General features: G+C 43.9%; 1 protein-coding gene across 2 annotated transcripts in view; it reads right to left on the bottom strand.

The window, feature by feature from the left end:
* The window catches only part of TSPAN4 (tetraspanin 4), a 325749-nt gene that overhangs the window by 96322 nt on the left and 209284 nt on the right, over positions 1-20143 (bottom strand). For both annotated transcript variants that reach the window (XM_044425531.1, XM_044425530.1), the window contains one exon: positions 1885-2076. In XM_044425531.1, coding sequence (XP_044281466.1) covers positions 1885-2076 — 192 coding nt within the window. The remainder of the gene's footprint in view (positions 1-1884; positions 2077-20143) is intronic.

Raw genomic sequence — 20143 nt, 5'->3', positions numbered from 1 at the left:
ATTTTTTTACTCAGGTCACAAACTCCACATTGGGTGATGATCGCAATCGTGCTCGTCTCCCTCCCACCCCCAAGTGCACCTGCGATTGCGCCTGTCTTCCCCCTCGAGCATGCCCACAATCGCACCCATCTATGGCCACGATCACGCTTGTGCAGGGAAGACGGGCACGATCACGGTTGTGCTGGGGGGTGAGATGGCAGCCATGGCTGTGCTCAGGCGGGGTGGGGGGGGGTGAGATGGCCACAATCTTTGTTGTTCTTTGTCACTTTGCTTCAAATTTTTGTGATTTAAAAAAAATAGTTGCAGAACGGATTAATCTTATTCACATTGAACCTTATGGGGAAATTTGACTTGGCTCATGACCAATTTGGGTCATGACCAGAGTTGTGAAATGGATTAAGTTCGTGAGCCAGGCTACCACTGTACTGTCCTCTGTGAACTCTGGATTTTGTCTTGTTTTGCCCACCCCAGCTCTTTCCAGTTTCCAGCAGCTTTCCCTTTCTTTCCCTTTATCTCTCCCTCCCTCCTGCTTTTCCCTCACTTTTCCTCCTTTTCTCTAGCTTCTCTCTCAGCATCTCTCAGCATCTCTCATTTCCCTAAAGTGATATACTGCAGAAAACCAGTAGTGGTGGTCAAACAGTCCTTTGGGGAAACTTGCCTGCCGTTACTGTTCATTCCACTGAGGAATTCTGATTAACTTCCAAGGAACTGTGGTGTTCCCTGGATCATATCTGAAAAACACTGTAAAGGAGGATCTGTACTGATTCTCAGAGGTATGCTCTTCAGGAAAGGTATGCATATAAAATACATTGAAATATTCATTGAAATGCAGTTAGCTGCCAGATCAGTCAAAGCCATGGTATTCTCAGGTTTAATTCCCAGATTTCTATAAACCCTGTCCATATATTAATCGTATTGCATATGGATATCTGTGGGAGGAAACCCTTTGAATATATGCACAACATTCTGGCTCGAATGGATGCCTAGCCTTGCAACTGCTAGGCAATTCCTATTTATGGAATAAGTGGGTAGAATACATCCACAAATCAGTCTTCCCTTTGGCTGACATCTGAAGGAAATGCAGTGGTCAATAATGAATGACAAAGAAGGACTTGGAAATTGCCTTCCAGTTTTAAAAACGCACCCGTGCTTTTTAGATCTTTGTACTACTGCTGCCTGCTGTTGGTAGGTTTACCTTGGCTTTATTCTGTAGCTGCTTTAATTTCTTTGAGATTTTACATTGTCTTGATAGTATTGCATTTTTTATTATTTTAAACTTTGTTTTGTGGACTGCCAAAGAATTTCAGTAGCACGAAAATTAAGTAAGAAAGAAAGAAAAGAGTATGGTTTAAAATACCATTAATAAACCCCTATCAATCCAAATTGTATGAATAAACTCCTCCACAGGGAGAGTTCTAAGCTATCTTTTAACAATTTAACATAATCAGGAATGGTCAATAAAACTTAGAACAATTCCCACTGTTATGTTTGCCTTGATGATGGGTTGGGGCTTATCTATGAAATAAAAGATGTACATATTTGGCTGCATGTGTACCTATCTTTATCTTCAAATGCAATCTGCAAGGTTTGAATGATCTAATTCTATAGGTAATATCCTTGGTTTCAATTGCCATTCTGTCAGCTTGATTGGTAACCTAAAGGCACATTAGCATGTTTGGTCGATGTGTACCTTTAAATTCATACATACTAGATATGGATGCTTTACCCCAAATAAAAAGAGTTCACCATTTTCAGTATCTGGCTGCTTGGCCACGGCTTGTGCGGGGCTTTGGTATGCATGGCATTTTATGCCAAGAATATGCTGGCATTAATGTATATGCAGGTACTCAGAATGCAGGTAGACACTTGCTGTTTTATACTCACAGTAAGCAGGAGGCACTTGTTTTCTTTGATGGCTCCTATGCATCCCACAAAGCCAATGATCATTACAAAGGTCCCTGTGATGATGAGCAGGTTGGCAGCCGACAGGGATGGGAAGGAAGAAGAGAGAGTAGCAAAGTTCCCCTGGGTGACGGCTAGCCATATGCCAACTCCGAGGATCCCACAGCCTCCCAGCTAGGGAAAAAAAAACAAAAACAAGACAAACAAGAAAGCTTAGTTAACCTACCAAGAAAGCTACTGTCATAATCTCCATCACCTTTGCTGTAATCGTTATGAGAAACAGCAATATCCAGGAAATTCACAGTGCAGTTGTGATTATTCTTGCAATTATGTAAGTTTCTGTTCACTGAAATGGTACAGTGCATGTAACTTGGAAGAGTTATGCTGAGTACATTTAACACAACCAAAGTTAAATGAGTGTCTCTGATCCCTTAAGCCTTCATATGAAAGAGACAAGTGGGGAAGGAAGGAGCGGAAGGCATGGAACTGCTGTGATCTCCATTCCAGAGGCAAGAAATTGCAGTGATTTGGACCAGCCTCACAAAGAAAGCCTACCATACAGCAGGGATTGCAAATTAAACTCATGGATTTCAACACGGGGCCTTTGCTCGAATTGACATTTTTTGCTTGAAGGATATGCATGCACTGAGGGAAGCTAATGAAGTCTCTGTCTAGATGGAGACTAAAAAAAAAAAGATTGGCAGAATAATGTAGGCAGCTCAGATATTTGAAATGTGGAGTCAGTGTTAGCTGTAGCTCAGTTCCTTGCTACTGGCAATAAAATCCAGAGGCTGTCTGAGCCCTCTCGCTTCCACACAGCCATCATCCCCAAACTTCTCAGGGACTCCAATGGGAAGTCTATCTGTAAGGAACAGGGAGCATGTGCCCCTCTCAGCTTCCATCACACTCGCTGATGTCACTGTGATGGAAGGCACCATGCTGCTGCTACACTAACAGAGGTGCCTTTCAGGTAGGAAATGATGCTGTGACTACTCCCAATTTGGAGAGGGGAGGGTTTCAAGGGCTGAGAAAAATCAGGAGCAGATGAGGCCTGTGAGCCACTGGTTGGCGAGCTCTGACAGGTGCAAACTTCAACGGACAAGGCTGTAACAATGGCGGACATCCACTGGGTCCCATGATTCCTGCCTCCCAACACGAACGGTGAGGGGCAGAGAGAAAGCAGACACAAGGATTCCAAAATGCCGTGCACTGCCAAAGGCAAGCACTCTTTGGCTCTAGAACAATCCAGCATGAGGGGTGGGTAGGAAAACATGGAACCGATTCACAGCAGGAGTAGCAACATGTGCCCCTGTGACTGGACAGCCTCCAAACATTAGAACAATACAAAACAATCTTGAAAAGAATAAAAGCAAAAAACAGCTACAGCCATTGCTAACAACATCCAAGCACAGACAGAGACTAAACCCAGAGAGTTTCCTGAGCAGGAAACAGCCCTAAATATCACAGATTGTAGGCAGATGCCAGTCAGATCACAACAAGCCCATCTAAATGAGGTTGCCTTTGAAGAGTCTCCAGAACCTTTTCCTGGTCCAGCATGAGGCAGCAAACAGGTGCAATAACAGCATCAAGTTCACTTCTGGACACAATTCCAAATGCTAGTGGTTACCTTTGAAATTTTCAGTGGCTCATGCCCAGCTTAACTAACTTTCTACATATTTCTTTTCTTTTCTTTCTTTTCTTTTATTTAATGCTTTTAAAGTATTTATAACCCACAACTCATAAAAATTCAAGGTAGCACTAACAAAGTATCAACACAATACTTTGATAAAAATTAAATGAAGCAGACATAGTTAGAAATGTTAACATGCTGTTTCCAAAAGGCAAGCTTTTAATTCACATTTTGCCTTTATTGTTTGCTTATTTGTTGTTACTCCACCTTTCTTCCAAAGAACCCAAGCCCATATGCCGCTGCCGCCACCTCCTCCTCCTTTATCCTAACAACAACCCTGTGAGGCTGGTTAGACTGAGAGTCAGTGACTTGCCTAAAGTCATCCAGTGAGTTTCATGGCTGACTGGCAACTAGAAGACACTTCTTCTGAGACCCAGTACAACACTTTAACCACTGCAAGAGGCTGGCTATGCATGCACATGTACTTTTGAGAAGTTGCCGATCTCCCGCATACACCATGGGTACTATTAAATGTTAATCCTATTTAGAGTAGACCCATTGAAACAAGTGGAACTTCAGTTCAACAAACTTTGGAAACAGCCTGTTGGATACTGTCAAACTACAGAAAGAACGGAATGCCTGCAAAGAAAATACTAAGCATGTTTCATTTGGTTTTTCAACAGTGAAACAAAATATTGCAGTGTCACCTTCTTTTCTTCACGGTTTCAGATACCCCGTTCTAACCAGCCCAGTTTGCTTTCTCTACCCTACCCCTTTTTATCAGCCAATACACATTTTGTGCCCACTGAGCATGCTCATTCAGAGGGTCTGGGAAAGGGAGGCTGTTGCTTTTTCATGAACACACTAGTGCCCAATCACTAGTACAAAAAAATCCTCATTTCCCCTGTTGGATTCTATAGGCAGCTCCCACTTCTACCCCTGGGGACATTTAAAAAGTGCCTCCTCAGTTTGAGGCAGGAAATGTTTTAAGCAAAGGCTGAGAGCACACTCTCTACCATTTCCGTATCTATGCATCTAGTCCTTGCCCAGCGACTCATTTCCCATTGCCCTTCCAATTTGGTTTTCTGTTTTTTCCCCCTCCCTCAGCCATCTTTCCATGGTCTTTGGGTGACTGTGGAGTTGTCTCCCTCTTAAACCCCCACAGCAAACCATTTTGTCCTCCTGCAAGATTCAAGGTCACCCTGCATCCACTGAGAGCTCCCACGTGGTGTGTGGGTGCTGCCTTTCTGGATGCGTAACCATGAGGAGTACAGAAATGAATCTGAAGCAGGACGGATGACAAGGGAGGCACAAATACCGCGATGGGAAAATTGCCTCCTTGTTAGCCAAGTACCCACTGCAGGTATTTTTTTTCCTGGATACAGTATGGTTCCCCACCACATAAATGCGACAACATAAAAATTGCCAGGTTGGATGAGATCCATCTAGGTCAGCATTTTGTTGGCAACAGTGGCTCTCAGTTTCCCCCAAGCACTCAGAAAACATGATGTACCTCCATTCATTCTCCCTTGTCCAGAGTAAACATAGAAAGCTGTTTAATACTGGATCTTACTATTTGTGTACCTTGCTCAGTACTGTCTAAATCAGGGGCAGGCAACTTGTGGCCCTCCAGATATTCTGGCCCATGGTTCCAGTTGTCCATCACCACTGGATGTGTTGGCCAGGGCTGATGGGAGTAGTAGACCAAAACATCTGGAGAGCCACAATTCTGCAGGACTTCTGAAAGAACTATTTCCCAGGCCTACCAGGAGACTGAACCTGGGAGTGCTTCCATCTCTACCACTGAGCTTCAGCTCTTCCCTTGATTTGTGCACTCATCAGGAAGGTAAAGCTGCCCTTGATACTGATGACCATCAGCGTTGTGAAACTGAGGATCAGGGCCTTCTCAGTGGTGGTCTTTACTTAGGGGAATCCTTTACCTACAGAAAGATCCCTCTGAATCTCACTATGGAAAATACCACTTTATTTCTTTGGGAGTTTTCTCAGACTATTGGGCTATATGAGAATAATTGGTTTCCATCAGACGTGCTTTTTTTACTCTGAACATTTCACTCTGAATATTTTGGGTGATACCGAGGGCTGTAGCTGACATTGCTTTGAAGTAAACAAATCATAACTTTGCAATATAACTGGTAGGCATGGGGCCCCAAAACAGGATTAAGTCCCACCCTGGAAGAAATGCTTAAAATCCCCAACCAGATGGGATATATATCTGCCTATGCCACAGTGCCAACCATGAAATATAGATACTTGAAACTTGTCCTGCACACAAAGGGGGACAAGTTTGGGTGTGCACCTCAGTTATTTGCTTTTTACGTGTCCTTGTATTGGAAATCTGTAGTACCATTTTCAGTTACTCAGTGAAAGGCTTCCATGATCAGCACATTGCTTTGGGGTGAATCGAGCTTGAAGCCAGGCAAGTATAGTCCAGAGGGCAGAATTGCACAGCTGCCTCCACCCTCTGCTCTAAGACACAAATCCACCCACCTCCCACCGAGAGGGACAGACCACTCCCTGGGGGGGCTGCAAGGTGCAACATGGCAGGGACCACGCCAGGAGTGACTAGCATCCTTGGCCTGGGCACCAAGTGTGCAGTTTTGGCACACACATATCTTTGCTGGAAAGCTCCACTGTGTGCAGTATGAGCCCAGGCCCTCTTGGTTAGACCATAGTACTGCAAAAGGATATTTGACTGTCTGTCAGGATTAAGCATGTGAAACCTAGGCCTCTGAAATTCTGCAATCACACTAAGTAGACTTTAAGGGTGTGCACATCAAGCTTCTTAAAATGGACTAATTAGTGTTAATTGATTTAAATGTGTTTGCAGTGTAGTTGGATATTATGCTTGAAAGCTATGTGGTACCAAACTAAGGACTTTTCCAAGTTATGCAGAGCCAGCTACAGCAGCTAATGAGAAATAAAACAACAGGGAGCTTGGAGGAGCCACTGACAAGCAAAGGGAAAAAAGTTTGTTTTCACTGTTAACTGCTGCTTGCCTGTTTTGATTTTTTTCCCTCTTGACCTCTAAGGATCTGCGATTTATGGATAATTGTACTCAGATATTAATGTGGTGCTCCCTCCCTGCCACTCCACAGTTCCCCACCATTTCTTGTTTGTAGTCCCAAACAATTCACAGAAGAGTGATGAGAGATGATGACTCCTGACAGCTTTCAGAGCTTTGCTGCTGTGTGAAATAAAGCAAAAACAAAACTACTAACAGGGCTGGTTTTGATAGCTTTACTGTTTTGCAGAAAGCCCCCAAATTGTCACAGTGAAAGGAGACACTAATCACTGTAACAAAAGAGTGACGAGCGGGGGAGGGGGGCAACTGCAGAGATGGCATGATATATATTAGCAAATAAGTACCCCGGGCCTGTATTGATTTCGTAGGAAATGTGTGAAGTGGGTCCTGTTTATCAAAGATGACACCTTTGGCTAGCTTCCTGATGACAGCAGCATTTATCCCCTCTTGAATTAAAATGCAGCAGGTTCTGAATGCTGGTACTGAGCCACAGCTTTTGACACTTCCTCTATCCCGCCCCATGACAACAGATACACTGCGCTTTCCCTATCTTTATTCTCTGACCAATCCATAGGGGGATATCTTTGTGAAGAAGGCTGTTCATATTTACAAGAGACAACTTGGGGAGGCCAAGGGATCAAGGAGAGCATTAATTTAGACAAGGTCTTTTCTTTCTTTTTAAAAATGCATACAAGCGTCAGGGCTGTCCTAGCATTAGGCAAAGAAAGTCAGGGTTGGCTCAGCAGCAAGGCAATGGGGGAGAGCGCTGTGGGCCAGGAAGTCTGCCCTGTGCCCCCTAAGCGGCCGTCTGGTGCTCCACTGCTAGTGTCTAAGAAAGATTCAGCCAACACTCCAGAGGTCACCACATTGCAAAAAGTCTTGGGTTAAGGATGTGTGAGCAACCCACTGGATTCCCTGGGCTCAGCTCCCAGGACCCCGGTCCACTTTCTAGTGGCCCCAAGTCCAAGTTCCTGGTGAGAGCGCCCAGTTTGTGAGCCATTCACCAGGAATCAAGCCCCATGCACTGCACAAGGAGAGCCCCTTTCCCGCGTCTCCAACAGTAATGAATGGAGAAGAAGTTTGGCTGCCCAGCATGGCAGCTGGCAGCCCATTCATTGCACCCCTTTTCTCTGTGTGCTGCCATTGGCTACGCTGAACAGGGAAGAGGGTTGGTCTCTGGGAAAGGTGGTTGGTGCACCTGCCAGCAATGCCCTCTTCTGTGCCCTGCAGCCACTCCTGATGGGGAAGGTTGCCAGCTTTGCAAATGGGGTCTGCAAGCATTCACAGACTTCCTCTGGGCTTGCCTTGCTTTGCAGGACCAGGCTGGATAAGCCAGCAGGTGCTAGAAAGGCAGATTCTGAAACGGGTTGTCCCAACCTGATCTTGGGTCAACCCTAACAGGTGCAGACACTGGCCATTTCTTTGTGCATCCTCTGCATTTCTAAAAATGCTTCAAACTGTTTGCCTCAAATATCTTTGTTGCGCTCTTTCCTTCCCTCCTCATCAGTGCCAGTGGTGGTGGAGGCAGAAGTGCGGCTGGAGCCAGCCCCTCTACTCTCCCTTCCACTAGAAGATAGTCTTCCCAGCTGAGTCCAACAGGATTATATGTTCCCAGGACAGCTACATGTCATAGCATCCCAAGTGTCAGGAAAAGGAAGTGAAAGCACAAGAGTGGAAGAGGAGGGAACAGAGAAACCCACCGACCCTCCTGCGGCCATCACCTCTGCTGCTGCAGGAACAACTGCCGGAGAAGCAGGGCTGGCAGGCAGGCACAATTAAAATTAAGCTCGGGGAAACCTGGAGGGTCATCCTGCACACCCCATTCCTAGAACAAGTGTTTCAAGTTGCCAAGATTTTTATTCCACACCAAGAAATGGCAAACCTTGGTTACATCTCTAGAAATAGACAGGTTTAACATATAGATAAACAAGAAATTAGACTTTCTTGATTATTCTGACTTTGACTGCCCGTGCATTGATTTTGCAGCCCTATAAACAGACATTCTCAGCAGCTCCTGATCTAAGCATGCAATTGGAGGCTTTAGTTTTGCAAATGTTTTACAATGCAATAGCAGAACCTGCCTCAATGTTTATCTTGGTGTCCCTAAGTGATTTTTATTGTTTTTATTGTCTAGAAAATGCATCTAATCAACAGCTCAGGGGATCATTATCAGATTAGGATCCACACACACCACAGTGCCAACTCATTTAGCTATAAGTAAACCCACTTGCAATGGTAGAAAAGAAACCCTAGCTAATACTCATCATACATTATACATAGGATGTTGTGGAGAAAAATCTGTTCTTCTATTGAGTTGTATTTTACATTTACTTAGAGGCTCTAGTTGGAGAATACTAAGATTTCAGAATAATTTGTCCATTTTCTCTGTGCATATTCTACAATGATTTTTAACTACCAAGTGAAATCAAGTATTTTAAACACTATAATATTATTCTAGTGGCATTTGTAAGATTTATAACAGCAGTAGCGGGATCCCATTCTGCTTCTGAGTGACTCCAAATAGTTGTTCACATAATTCCTCACCACATGCATTGACAGCTTTAAAAAGAAATGAGAGAGATTCAATTCCAAGGCATTGTCTTGCCAGGAAAACAAAAACCTCCTTTGAAAACACCAAGAGAACTATTTCACTCAAACAGTGAGGGCATGGGAAGCGCCATTCATATGACGTGAGCTGGTGCTGGTGCTAGTCAAACACTCCTAACCCCGCAATATGCTCGAAGGTACCCTCTTCCTTGCTGTGTAGTATATAAAGCCCACCAGAGCCATAATTTTGCACCTGGACTTCATCGGTGGATGTTAGGATTCACGTAAAGCATAAAGTTGATTCTACAAGTCTGAGGTTGGCCCACCCTTCTGTACTCCATAAACCAGGAGCAGAAACAGCAGTCAAAGACCAAGGCTTGCCCTGGGAATCTCTGAGTCTGGAGCTTGGACCTAAATTAGATGCTGCAAGCCCACCAGGCCCCAGACCGTGTTCCTTTTCATGCTTTGATTATGGGTTTTCTGGAGATATTTGTCTGGCTGCTGCTGAAAATGGGCTGCTGGGCTGGACTGGATGAGGCCCTTGGTCTGATCTAGCACAGCTCACCCCTGATGTTTCTACAAATGTCAAAAACAATCTGGATCTAAATACTTGCCAGTCCAGGAAAGCAGCATTCCCCAGCAATCCAGATGATCTGGACTACAGTTCCCAGCAGCACCGACCCTTGGCCATGCTGCCTGGAGCTGCTGGGAGTTTCAGTCAAAAACATTTGAAGGCCCCATATTGGAAAAGGCTGATATGAAGCACTATATCCAACCCAATATTCAAACTGCAACCAACTTCCATGAAGGAAAATCCAGGAACAGTGGAGAACGCAGTCACTTGTTCACTGAACGTGTCTATTAGGCAAAGGCCTAAACATCATATGTGCTGGGTAAAGGTTACCTACGAAAGCTGAACTTACTCGTAGCCTATTGTAGAAGTAGCCCGTCCTTTATACTGACTAGGTTTGCATGTAGCATCAAGCCACTGCAGCTGAATTTCCCATGATGCAGTTCAGGTACACCACACCTTGCCATGCATGCAATGGGGTGGTTAACAAGCCACTGAGAATCCACGGCCTTTTTTGGGTTATGGCTGACTTGCTAGTCACCACAACCTACCCTTGCAACCAGGTGTAACAATAAGCTGCAGCCTGCTGTAGCTTGAATTTTCAAAAATGACAGCCAGCACCATGGCAAGAAGTCCTGAGGAGACTCTCTCTCTTCCTTGAAAGAGACCAGCCTGTGTTCCAAGGAGGGGGAGTGCAGCAATAGGGATACAGTTCCAGCCAAAATTCAGTTTTTACGACATGAGAGAGAATAAATCCCCTCGAGTTACAACCGTGAAATCCTCCCTCTCATTAGTTAAGATGAAAAGGTTTCTGCACACTCCCCACTCAGATGCATTAGAGATTTAAACCAGTTTGTTTTTAAGCGGCCACAAGGATCTTCATGCTTGTCTGATTTCATACCCATCAAGGACAAGTGGCTCTTTCTACAGACCTTGTATGTTAACACTGAAGTTTGACAGTAGAAGTGGACATAAGGCTAAAGGTTGTTAAGCAATGGGCTCCATATTGGGAATCACTCAAAACTAGTGGGAACTCAAGCCTGTTGATTTAATGCACACTGAAGAATACATTACACAAGAGAAAAGAAAGCAGACAGATCAGAGGGGCAATCTTTTCCAACAACTGTTTCACAAATCAAGTTAAAAGCACAAGAGTGTTTCACTCTGGTGCAGACTAAAGAAAACATGCTGTTTTTGTGCCTTGGTAAAGTTCAGCCCCAGTTTACTGAATAGTGGAGCAGAATCCAGGTGCATAGATATGGCTCCATGCCAAAGCTAGGTTTAAATGTGTCAGTCTGCAAAAATTGAGGACACTCCTAAATAAAAGCATGAGAGCCTACAGGGAACCCTGACATATGTCAGGGTCAAAGCAAGACATAGAGCTAAGTTACCCCAGACAAAAATTAAAGAACCAATTAGAAGAGCAGGTCAGGTTTTGCAGAGAAGCTCAAGCTGTGTCAAGTGAACATTCATTCCAAAGTAGTGGAGGGGCTATTTGTAACCCTACATTTTCCTTGTTAGTCCAGCGCTGCACCGCTGCTGTGAAGATGGGCCCAGCTTTCTCATAATACTTCACTCTCAGCCAGACAGTTCAGATTCAGAATGTGAGCTAAAAGGGGCAGAAGGGGAAGGGGAGCTGGCAGGTGGCTCTGAAAAACAAGGTGGATGAGTGAGATTAGTCTGGTGGTGGCTGAGAATCAAGCCAGCTCGGGCATGTGTGGGGAGACACTGTAGAACAAGGGCAGAAGAAAGCGAATTCCTGGAGCCAGGGAGAAAGCACGGGGTCAGTCAGGCGGACCAATTATGCAACATCAGGTATTCCTGCCATTTGGCCCACAAGGAGTGTGAACCATCCTGAGGGGGGTGTCCAGGCACTACGAAAAGGAAGGAGAAGGGAGCTTTCCAGTTTGGAATCAACTCTTCACCTGAGCAGAAGCTACTCCCACAGATTGGAAGGATCATTAATTTGATTTATACAACTTGATGATAGTTCTCACAGAAAGCACACAGTATCACAGCAGCACTTGTTAATTTCCAACAGAGGACTATATTTTATATACTTTTCACTGTGTGTGACGCGGTGAGAAACATGATCGTAACAGTTGCCTTCCTTTGCCCCCATTGTTGCTTAGAGCAAGGTTAGGCAACTTTTGATCTTTGAGATGTTTTGGCCACAACCCATTCACCATAATTAAAAACAGTTTGACCTGAATCCATGTGAGGATATGGACTTCTTTTGAAATGTGGCTATATAAAAGAGGTGGTGTGGTCTGGCTTCTTTATCATTCTTTTCAGATCGGGGCAAAACCACAACAGTGGCTGCCATGGCTCTAGGTTCTAACTGCACAGTACAGTAGGGCTGGTAGGGCTACAGAGAGGGAAATTTTCTTGATGGTGAACTCAGATGCGCCTCCCATCTCACTTAGTTCCTTTGCCCAAATGCAGACTGCTCTGACTGAGCCTCTAAAGGACACCCCGAGACCTAAATCCCCTTGACAGTGCATCTGCCATGTGCTTGTCACAAGGAGCTCTGAGAACATCCTCAGTCTCAGTGGGAATGATGGTGGTGGGGCCAGGAAGCTACAGGGTGTACACCAATGTAAGAGAATCCATAACCTCCTCCAACACAGAGTAATGTTTTTGGCCAACCCGAGGGAAACTTTGGCTTTAGCTGGACTGGTTCCTTCAGCCCTCCAGGACATGTCCAGGATGTCTGGAAAGGGAACAGAAAGAGCTCTGGGGACAACTGGGTGGGTTGACTACCTTGGCCAGAGGTAGTCAACCGTTCAACTGAAGGAATGGCTTTGCTCTGCTTCAAAATGCAAATGGCCTTGAAAATGGAAGGCTGGGTAGGAAACAGCGAAAGAGGAAAATGCTTCTGCAGAGTCACAGCAGCTGCCTTTACATCTTCCTCAGAAAGATCTCAATCTTTCTCTGAAATGTCAGCTGGTTCCAGCAAAAAAGAGGAGTGGGCCTGTTGCTGCTGACTGATCTGGTTTATGTCTTCCTTCCAGCCCTGGAAAGAAGGAGCAGGAGAATTAGCAGGGCTCTGCTTCTGCACCTTTTCTTAGCTGGCCTTTCATCTTCTAAGTGGACGTCTGGGGAAGAAGACCCTTGGGAGGAACTGTGGGAGGAGATCTGTGTCCTCTCTTATACCCAGATCTGCCTCTGGAATGGCACTGGTGCTTCTTTTTCCTCCCTTTCTGGGAGTTATGTGGCCCTGAACAGGAGGGGAAACAGCAGGTCCTGTCATCCAGGGTGGGGGGCTGCCCACATGCTTTGAACGCTTCCAAAAGATTCAGAAGGGCCTTTTCTTCACTTGTCCCAATATTGTGAAATACTGTGAGGCATTTGTGTTTTTCCCTCCCAGAGAAGCCCATCTGTTTGTGAATGTTCTTGGTCAGAAACACTGTGATATTTCTGGATACTTTCTTGATGAGGGTTCTTAAAATCCCACATGCTTCTGAATTTCAGTTAAAAGAGACATTTTGTCTAGATTGTCTGGACTGTTTTAAATGTTTCTGTAAACTGATAAATAGTAGGAAATGTTACCAATGCTATGCAGAAGTCATGTGCAAGGTGCCATAGTTTGCAGTGCCAAAGTGAAAAAACGATATTCCATGGCCACCAACTGTGCTTTTCCTCCTGCTTGCTTGGCTTTTAAACCTCACCGAACCTCCTTTCCAAACTCATGGCAACTCCTCCTGGCATGTAGCCTGCACCATCATAAGTAATAACACATCATACAACAGCTGTCTCCCCATGACAGGTCTCATGGTGTTAGTTTACAACAAAATCTATTGCTTGCTCTATTTTCCTTTTAACACTTCTTCATTTTGGCCCAGTGTCATTTATTTCTCCTTTGTCCCATTGTATCGAGATTTGCTAGAACCCTGAGGAATAGAATGAGTTTCAGATGCATGGGATTGAGTAAATCACAGAGAATTACAGCTGCCACTCCTTGCAGCTCTGAAGATGATAAACAGTGTGTGGTGATTAAAAATTAAAAGCTCTCTGAAACTAATTGTTTCGCTGCCATCTTACATCCTTGTTATCTGCTTGAGAAATTAGTTGAAAACAAAAAGCTACAATCTGCAATGCTGTTGCAAACCCCGAGCATGAAAATCAGCATATAAGTTGGAACCGAGCATAAGGACAGGGCAACCCCTTAAGCATACCAAAAAGGTGAAGCACGTTTGTTTACTCCAAATGCTGAAGAATTGTTACAAGACTGCATTCACATTCCATGTGCTCCCTTCCTTGCCTCTGCTGCCACACAGGAGGGCCATGTGGATTCCCAATGCACTTTTGTGTATTGGGGTATATGGAAAGGGAAGTAGCACTAAAAGACATCCTTTGTATTCTAGGATGCTACCCCTCTCTCAGATTATAAACTGAGATACAACAGCAGGTCACTAGGCTGCAGGACCAGGGAGTGGGAGGGCCAATATCTATTCTGGCTTTTCTTGGCCCACTGCTGCTTGTTGACTAATGGTGGCCTGGTTGAGTGCTGGCACCTTATAGCCAGACTTCTGGGACATCTCAACAGACTTTGCTCTTGGTTATTGTCCCCAGTACTTGTTTGGCCATCTTTCCATCCCAGCCTGTGACATGGAAGCCCTGCCTGACCTCTCTGGTGAGCCATCACAGAAAACTGGAATTGTGTTCCTCAGACTGTTGCCTGGAGATACCAGGATGGTGTGCAGAAAAGGGTGTTGGATCTGTGGGGAACACCAGTAAATGTGAATGTGCCTTGAGCTTTTTTCTTGGGATAAGGTTTGGCTTGTGGGTTTTGCTAGCATGTCCCTAACATGGCACTTGAGTCAATGTAGTACCATGGATTTGTCTCAAAGCCATTGCCTTGCCCCATTTTCCAGATTCAGCAGTACCATCTGCTGCAATTTTGATCCCGAAATGTTTTTGATATACCAATGCTAGTAATGCTTCTGACCTTGGTAAACCTTCAAAAGGTATGTGCTGAGGCACTATGGTCACTATTCTTTAAAATGTCTCTGAGAAATATACAAGTTGTCAAGCATCTTGATCAGACATCCTCAGATCCACTCACATGCTTGCCGCAGAGTACCTCAAGCAGTCTGCAAAGAAACACTGGTGGCAATGCACATCTCCTCCTCCTGAGTTTTTACTTGTGCTGCCATTTGGAAAAGATAAGGAACAACAGGAGTCTCTTTAGCTATTGAAGGTTTGCTTGCTTGTTAGGCCTTCTCCATAGTCCACTGCAGATAAGAGGAACTCATGCTCCCCCTTTCAGTCCTCTATGTACACCAGAGGGGCTAAAAGACAAGCAGAGAGGGACTTAGCCCCTTTGCCTGGAGACAATAAGCATCCAAAGAAGATGTTGCCTCTTAGCTTCTCCAAACTTCAATGGAGAGGAGGGAAAAAACTTCACCCTTCCCTGCAGCAAGTGCCAATAGCTTGGGAGAGAGGCATGTTGAAGTTTGAATAAGGTAAGAAATGGTGGGAACTTCTTCCACCATTTCTCACCTTTCTGTACAACAAAGATAAATTTCTGCATCTCTCACAAAGCCCATGCACATGTCAGAGAATGGAGAGCTGGGGAAGAGAGAGATAAGCAGAAGCACCAACAGAGATTGGGCAGCACGCCAAACTGATATTAGCGAATCCCTGGTTTTCATTCTTGGCAGTCCGGGCCTGTAGGCAGTGGTACACTGCTAATATCGCTAAGGGTAGTTTGGCTACACAAATGAGAGGTGATTTATACATCCCAAGTGGCTGTTTATTTGAATATTTAACAGTGTACACAAGTGTTCTACTTATGTGTCTGGAAAAACATGGAAGAACAAACTCAGGACATACTGCATCAGAAAGAAATATTTGTAGGTTCTCAAAAGCCTAAGTCCCTGTTGCACAAATGCCCCCCTTTTGTAATATTGCTCACTCTGATGTTCAACAGGGAAGAACCAGCACCACTACAGCACATGCCTTTATGGTGTGTTTTCAATGTATGTGCTTTACATTTGTTTTACAGCACAGTCTAGACAGGATGCCCAGAAGTCCCTGAACTTGGAGGTTTATGAATGTCCATTGCAGAGTGAGAAGAATGATAGAGAAAATCTCTAACTCCCTATCCTTCTCTTCTGCATTTTTGCTAGGCGGGCTTTGTCACCTATCAACTTGGAACATCCCAACTGGGAGGGGAAAGGGTTAGAAAGACTGCAGGATACTTCATCTCCTGGCCATCCGGGTCTCCTTCCCTCCCCAGCCACTTCTGTTCTTTCTGCACAGCGGCAAGGGCATGAGGGAGTGGGAGGGAGCTCCAATTCCCAACTCCAAGTTTGGAGGACACTAAATTCACTCCTGGAAGTCCAAAACATCTTGTCATCCCTCAGATGCTGCCTAGGAGCCACTGGTTTGTTCCCTCCATTATGTTTTTATTGTACGTTTTGGCCTTTATTGTGGCTAGCCACCTTACTGTGGTAAGCCACTTCCCGGGGGTATGAATGAAGCCACAGGTACAGTAATCCCTGGCAGCTCTGGCTCAGAGAGACAGAGACCCTCAAGAGCCACTGACAGTTCACACCGGGCAAGATGGACCAAGGCTCTGGCTCCATATAGGGCAGCATTGTATGTTACTACTGAATGATATCTGCCATCCACTCAACTGAGTTCTGCTCATTTAAACTGATGACACAGAAATCACAAGATGAAATGTAGAGTACCAATGAGCAAGGTGACAGGGGACACATAGTCATCAGAGGCAACTTCCTAGAGGGAAAGAGCCAAAGCCACAAAGGTAAAGGAGTCCCTGCAGACTTCACTCCGCTTAGCCAATGGCACCATAACGCAACAGAAAGTCTTGTGTAAACTTAAGGCCGTTTTTACTGGGATGTAAGTATTTGTGGGTTAGATTTCACTTTGTGTTGGGTGTTCCAAGTCACAAAGACATATACTTCAGTAACAGTGCAAACCCAAACATGTGTAGACATAGAAATCCCTACAACTGCTGGCTGGGGGATTCTGAGATTTGTAGGATGTTTGTATCTAAACACACATGGGACTGTCCCCTAACTCTATTAATGTTTAGGTTCCTCAAAGGTTTTGGTGCGACAAACTAACACAGCTACTCCTTTGCAATACAATAAACTGAAGCTGTTAATCATGTCATAGTATCTAAGCTTGCATATTCTCCAACTTTTAATTAAAATGAAACAGGTTGTTAGAAAATTTTCATAAAACAGGTATAGTAAATACATCTCCAAGACTAAAAGGGAGAGGGCGATATACAGTGAGGCATAAAAAATAAAGGATTCGATTAAGGTTACCTTTAAATCATGCCTGACTGAAAATGTAAAAACTTTAGTCATCTACTCTTCAAATGTTTTTTCCCCAATAGGTAGCTGGGATTGACCATAATTAAATCAATATGATCAAGGGAAGTTGGGTTTATGAGCTTGGAAATCAAGCTGGTCACATCTAGTTTGTTCAAACAGCTATCAGAAATGGCAGCTTACCAGCAGTACTATAGAGCTTTTATTTCTTATAACAAAGTAGCATCATACAGAAAACAGTCTAATGATTCTAGATCCCCTTAGCTTAAAGTGGGGGTGTCTACCTTGCAGTCCACTGGGCACATCTATTAGACCTTGTTTTAAAGCGGGGGGGGGGTCACTTGCAGTCCACCAGCAGAGCTAGCCCCAAAGGTAATTTTATCTGGACCCTAACAATGTCTTAAAAGGTCTGCCCACCATTCCATTCATAAAGTAACGAGCAAGATTTATTAGGTGTAAGATATACAGCAGCCCTCCCAACCTTGTGCCTTCCAGACATGTTTGGATTGCAACACCCAGAATTCCCAGTCTGCTGGATGGGAATTCTGGGAGTTACAGTCTAAATGCCTCTGAAGGCCACCAGGTTGGGGAAGGCTGATATACAGGCAATCCACATTTTAATGTAACATCTCTCTCTAAGTTTCTCAATATGATATGCCAGCTGTGCTTGTGCTTCACAACTGTGAAGCTCTTAACTACAAGATGAGACTAAATTTATTATGGAACCCAACTCCTTGTGCAAGATATTACACTTCTCATCCCAGAAGAAGGAACTGCCCTCAGGAAAACAGACATTGCCTGAATCACTGATTTTTTTGGAAAAATGTATCCAAATATTGTTTACCATAAGGGATGGGCTTTGACTAATGAAATTACAAGTGATTACTCCCAAAACACAGAATGATTTCATATTTTCTGGTAGTTCTGGTGGAACAAGGAAATATTAGTTTAGCATACAAATCAGCCCATTGATCTGCTTATAAAATCTGATAATGCACACATCATAGAACAGCCTTATAGCAGAGATAACATTTTAAAAATGCTGGAATAAAATTCCAACATAAAGAAAAATAATCTGCCATTGTGAAAAATGCAAAAGGCAAATCATCAAGATGATAAGACTATGTCCCCACATGACCTTGAACAATTCTTTAGTCAGCCAGAGTCAACTTTTTAAGGATAATGCAAGAATATAAGGATCTCTGACAGTACAATCATAAGGGATGGATAGCTAGATAGCTTTTGTTTGTTTTTTGCTTAATATATCCCATAGATAAGCTACAAGCATGTGAATGGAGGACTTGCTTGTGAGGCAAGATTCTGTGCTGCTGTCCTTGGTGCTGAAGTATAGACTTTGGCAGAAAATGCATGGCTGTCCTTAATTCTGGCTTTAATAGCTTGCAAATGAGTTTCAAGAGCAACTTTTCTTCTATATTAAATTGGTTCATGTTTGTAGCTTAATTTAAACAGCCTGAATATCTTAAGGTTAAATGAAAGTTAAAAGAGCCACCATTTTTTCAAGGTGGTTTCAAGGTGTAGCAAAGCATTTTCAGACTTGTTAAGACTACAGTGAAGCTTAGTAACCACCAGGCAGTTATATGTTGAAGGATCTGCTGTAGAGATTTCCAGGCAATGCAAGTCCATACACCCTTACAAGACTACAAACTTTGGAAGCAACACAGGCTGGGAAGAGACATTAGTGCTAGTATGCTCAGTACAAGTTACTTATTTAATATCAACCAACAGCCAAACTCTCTGGGCAGTTCATGACAGCAGATTCTCACACACAGACACAGACAGACAGAGAGAGAATGAGAACCAATTCAACAGCGCTAGTTGTTACTATAATTGCAAGAGGATTCCATTCACACAGCAACCACTTCAGTGAGAGTAACTGTCCTTCCTGGAATGGAAACTCCTTTCATTACTAGAGCAAAAAGTTAGAATCTATTTACATACCATGTTTCCCTGAAAATAAGACACTGTCTTATATTTTTTTTGCTCAAAAAAACACATTAGGTCTTATTTTCGGGTAGGTCTTATTTTTTTAATGTATAAAATGTACATTTAATGTACACCCTTCTGCTTGCACTTTTCTGCTGCGCACCCTTCTGCTCTACACTTTTCTGCTGTGCACACCTCTGCTGTGCACACCTCTGCTCTGCACTCCATTTGCTGGCAAAAGCTGTATACACCGATCCTCTCCAGCATCAGCCTGCTACCGGTACTGATGCTTCCTCTATAGAGCCGGCTCCGGTGACAGGCGGAGTGCATTTGATATCACTCCGCCCTTCACAGGAGCCAGGACTATAGAGGAAGTATCAGCTTAAGCCGCTCTGCATCCTCCCGCTGCGCCCTATGCACCCCGCTGGCACTCTGCAAGTAAGCAAAAAAGTAAGACCTATTACCAATAATTTTTGGTAATAGGTCTTACTTTTGGGGTAGGGCTTATATTATAGGACCTACCCTGAAATAAGACTAGGTCTTATTTTCGGGATAGGTCCTATTTTCGGGGAAACACGGTAGTTAGGATCAATGCCCATGGTGAATTTAATAAGAAATTCTCAGTTTCATGACTACTTAGATTTCCTACAGCACAGATTCCTTGGTAATATAGCTGTGACTAAGAGAAGTGGATGTACCCTCCTCCATGACTGACAGACAAACTCATAATCTTTTAACATCATCCAGAAATATGCATGCACAAAAACTGTACACACAGAGATAAACCAGCTCATTGTCCTAGGCACATTTGCCACATTTCTTTTCAGAGCTGGCATAACATATAATCTTCTATGAGGTGCTATGAAAACTTCACTGAATGATATCTGATTTGTCTCTAAATGACATGGAAGTGCTTATCTAATAATTCACCAATGGAAGCCAAAGACTTATTACAGCCCATATTGGATTTTGTGTCATGCCACAAAATAGCTCTGCAGAAAACCAATTTGAAGCAAACAATACTGAGCTTTCTGTTCTGACTGCTTGTCTTCTGACCTGATTTTGTAAGCATAAGGCATCTTTAAGGGGCTGAACCTCTTGGATGCACTGGGAATGTTGCAACAGAAAATTAACTAAGGATATGCAACAACCCTCCCCTTTCTTTAAACCATGGGAATGATTAGAATTCCTCATGA

This window comes from Varanus komodoensis, unplaced genomic scaffold (genome assembly GCF_004798865.1).
Source record: "Varanus komodoensis strain SLA01 unplaced genomic scaffold, ASM479886v1 scaffold16, whole genome shotgun sequence".
NCBI lineage: Eukaryota > Metazoa > Chordata > Lepidosauria > Squamata > Varanidae > Varanus > Varanus komodoensis.
Note: the sequence above shows the minus strand (reverse complement) of the source record. Positions and strands in the feature narration are given on the sequence as shown.